The sequence below is a fragment of the Solenopsis invicta genome, chromosome 11 (assembly GCF_016802725.1).
Source record: "Solenopsis invicta isolate M01_SB chromosome 11, UNIL_Sinv_3.0, whole genome shotgun sequence".
Classification (NCBI taxonomy): Eukaryota; Metazoa; Arthropoda; class Insecta; order Hymenoptera; family Formicidae; genus Solenopsis; species Solenopsis invicta.
The window spans coordinates 11660870-11664460 of NC_052674.1; the positions used below are offsets into that span (position 1 = coordinate 11660870).

The 3591-nt window shown below is 34.4% G+C and overlaps 1 protein-coding gene across 1 annotated transcript; it reads right to left on the bottom strand.

Annotated features, from left to right (window-relative positions):
* Positions 1-217: 217 nt before the first annotated feature.
* LOC113005945 lies at positions 218-1431 on the bottom strand. The gene is made up of 4 exons (XM_039454916.1): positions 1117-1431; positions 545-904; positions 328-466; positions 218-250 (listed from the first exon to the last, which is right to left on the bottom strand). The coding sequence occupies exons 1-3, from the start codon at positions 1313-1315 to the stop codon at positions 399-401; spliced, it is 627 nt and encodes a 208-aa protein (XP_039310850.1). The 5' UTR covers positions 1316-1431; the 3' UTR covers positions 218-250; positions 328-398.
* Between the last annotated feature and the right edge of the window lie 2160 nt (positions 1432-3591).

Genomic DNA, 3591 nt, shown 5'->3' on the forward strand with positions numbered 1-3591 from the left:
CTTACAAGTTGTGCTCGTGCGGTGTCTTCATTTTGTAATAAATCTTCCAAGTCAAGGAAATTTTTCCAATTTTGTAAAGAAAAGTTTGGCAAAATATTTTCTTCCGGCTTTTGTTCGTCCCTCGATATCTCAGGATTGGTTTCTGTATTTTTCTCAATCCAGGTCTGGCTTAATTTTGTCACCATTTCTAGAATTGCTCGCATATCATATTTGATCATTGTCAAATCCCTGACCATCTGTTTCTCGAATTCTATTGAAAAATTTATAAAATATAAAACTTGCAAAGTTATGAAAAATATTTATTATCGCAACAAAAAAATAATATACCTGTTTCTCCATTATATAGTGATTTTTCAGTTTTTTTTTCCAGTTAACTGCGTCTGAATTTGTCCAGCAAGTTAATTAACCATTTGATTTTCTTGCACTACCGTTCCACTCGTGCTGCATCCATGTTGTAAAGTGATATCTACAATATTTAAAAGATTATAATGTCACAATAATTCAATGGAATTCCATTAAATGTCATTAAAAAACGAGAGATTACCTTCCTTAAACTGGTCAAGTCTCTTGTCCATCTTATTTAGCGGCGACCGTGAACGTGTAGCGCAATTTCTTCTGGATGAGGAAAGATTTTGGTTGCCATCTAGAATTCGTTTTGATTTCTGTTCTAGGGCTTTTGGTAAAACCATCTCTGAACATGTACGTTCTTTCGACGTAAATCGCGGTATTTCATTTCTAGAGTCTTTCTTTTTGTGTTTTGGAGTGCTGTCTTCAGATGAATCGGATGACTCTTGCAAGAATTTCTTATTGGGTTTATGTATTCGTTTACCCACAACCTCTGACACAGGAAAATCAGATGTAATTTCGGCTTGGCCTAAATGCTGCCGAGCTGTTTCATAGTCACCTGAAAAAAATGTTATATACTCATTTTCATAGCAAAAAAATATGCAAAGTGTATATATTATTTTATAAAAAAGTGTATTATTGAAATTGAAATAAATTACGGAAAAAAGTGTAAATTCTGCGATTTAGATTTCACAAATAGAAGTTAGAATGTTTAATACAATGTGTGTGCATGCGTGTGAGTATGTATGGGCGTGCGTGTATACTACGTACCAAACGAATTAAGGATTCTGCACTTGTAGGGTGGCCATTTGTCATCTGGCACCGTTCTATTTGCAACGCATTTCGTCGGAAAAGCATTAAGAGGCCATGAGCAATAGTTTATGTCTAACGATTCAAATATCCAGAAATCAGGAACAAACTCCACAGAATCCTCTTCAGTAAAATGAACGATGCAAAACTTAGGAGACATGCCTAGAGTTACATATATACAATATATATATAAATGTCATTGACCATGGATGAGTGGAAAGACGACGACATTTTTGTAGTCTTCAGATTGGTTGGATTCGTCAAAAATCGGCAGAACAACACTTTTATTTTTAATATTTTCAATTGGAAATGCTTGCAAGCTACCATATTCGCCAGAAAATTTAACAATACCAAAGCATGTCGACGGTGCTGGCGAATGAAAAAATGGATTCCCGTTTTTTAACATTTTGCCAATTACTAGTATAGAATTATTGCGATGGCAAATAGTTTCAATCATTACAATACTTTTGTCTGCCATGATACAGTAGTTGTTTGGTCTCTTTATCATGATTTTAAAATTCTTGAATTGAATATCTTTGTGCATAGGCGACGTACATCCATCTATCAACCTTCCATTCTAGCATTCCCTTCCCAGTTTATATGTTTCAATGGCATCGTTGACGGATTCAATGCAATAGCTATTTCTGATTTCATTTATGCTATTACTTAATTGCTCAAGAGGTTTATCACTACCTCTGCTCAATTTTTTTATATACTGTAAATAATTTTCGAAAATAAATGCAGAAAATTCGTCGAGTGCTCCCCACTGTAATGCATCATCAGCCAAGTGTAATAATCCATGCGTATTGTACGTTGCATTATGCACTCCGTATAATTGCAAAAATTCAGTAAAATATTCTTCTAACAAGCTCTTCGCATATCTATTTTGTTCGACATCAATACCAGGAGTTACTAGAAGACGTATAGCCACCGACAGTTTTATTAAATGATTATATACTTTAAGTCTTACTATCTTGCGCAATACTATGAGTCCAGTATACAACAGAAATTCACGGAATTCAGTGGCTTTCCAGCGATCCAGTTCATCCAAAGCTCTCGGTTTACGGGCAAAGTCATTCGGAACATACTTTCGAAGTTCAAGCTGCCGTTTAAAAATCTCCAGAACCTGTTGTGCACTCAACTTCATAGGATTCAACTTTCCAGTCATTAATTTTAAAATTTTTTTTACTTGGCCTAATATCACTAGATGCATATAGTCATACGGCACTTGTCTAATGATATTGATGTTAAGACTCAATAAGGGACTTTCTGCAGTGTGATGTTGTTTATCAGATTGCGTAGCAAACGATTCCGCTGTCCGTAGCCGAGCGTTTATTTCTGGATATACCACTTTTCCCTTATTATACATGCCTTTGATTTCACACTTATTACATGTATAATATCCTCCGTGGTTTTTAATACAACAAATATACGCTCTTGCAGGAGCATCACATATGAAACAATCAATAATAAATTTTCTGTTAATACCATCATGGATATAGCCATTTTCTATAAGGCCTTTTGCTTCTTCAATAAAATTTTTTAAAAATACTGCAGCAGCTGGAGGCTTTTGATATCCATGAAAAACGCCAATGAGAAATGGCGTTTTGTTTTGAAAATTTCTAAAACTTCCAAGAATTGGCCGTAATTGACTCTTTGAACTTTTGGTAAGAGGTAGTCCATCTATGTTAATGGATAAATGAATTTCTTCAGGTATATATGTACCGGTACCATTTGTTTCTATAATGTGATGTAGGCTTTTGGCAATACCAAAATGAGTATATCGACCGTGTTTCATTGGTATACTTTCTGCCTTTCTTGGAGTTCTTAAGAATGTTCGTGAGTCTGATGGAAAGGATTGCATAGCCTTTTCTATTTTTAAAACTTTCAATAGACTGGTCACAGCAGATTTACAGATCTTATTATCATGGCTCCACTTGACCAGATTTTTTTGCAATCGATCAATATTTATACTATTATGTTCATTGTCTGATTCCGACAAAGAATCACTATCGTATTCGTCGGGCGATATAATTTTGTCTTCGACTATTGCTTCCTGTATGATTTCCGGGATAATTTTCTCTTGCACAATCTCTTGGATTATTTCATCTGGTGCGGTTTCCGAGATAGAGTCTGTTTGATCATTATTTACTTCCAGAAAGTGGTTGTCGTAATTTTCGACCAAATATACCATTTCGCTTTTGTGAGCTTGTAGATTATTTCTTATTTCTCTTACTGCATGCTGCGAAATTGTTCGCCGATACTCGTGACTATATTGCTTGTGCTTTGGCATGATTGCACACGGCAATATATGTTAAACTAGAGATAAAATAAAGTTGTTTAGATCGATTAAATCATAATAGATATTAATACGGTATGTAATTTTTTATTTCAATGAATTAAAATGGAAAAATATCTTAAAACGTATAATTTTTA

Coding starts and splice junctions, on each gene's coding strand:
- LOC113005945 (XM_039454916.1), bottom strand. CDS start 1,315: ATGTCTCCTAAGTTTTGCATCGTTCATTTTACTGAAGAGGATTCTGTG. Junction 905..1,116: donor CAGAATCCTTAATTCGTTTG/GTACGTAGTATA, acceptor CATTTTTTTCAG/GTGACTATGAAACAGCTCGG. Junction 467..544: donor ACTTGACCAGTTTAAGGAAG/GTAATCTCTCGT, acceptor TAAATATTGTAG/ATATCACTTTACAACATGGA.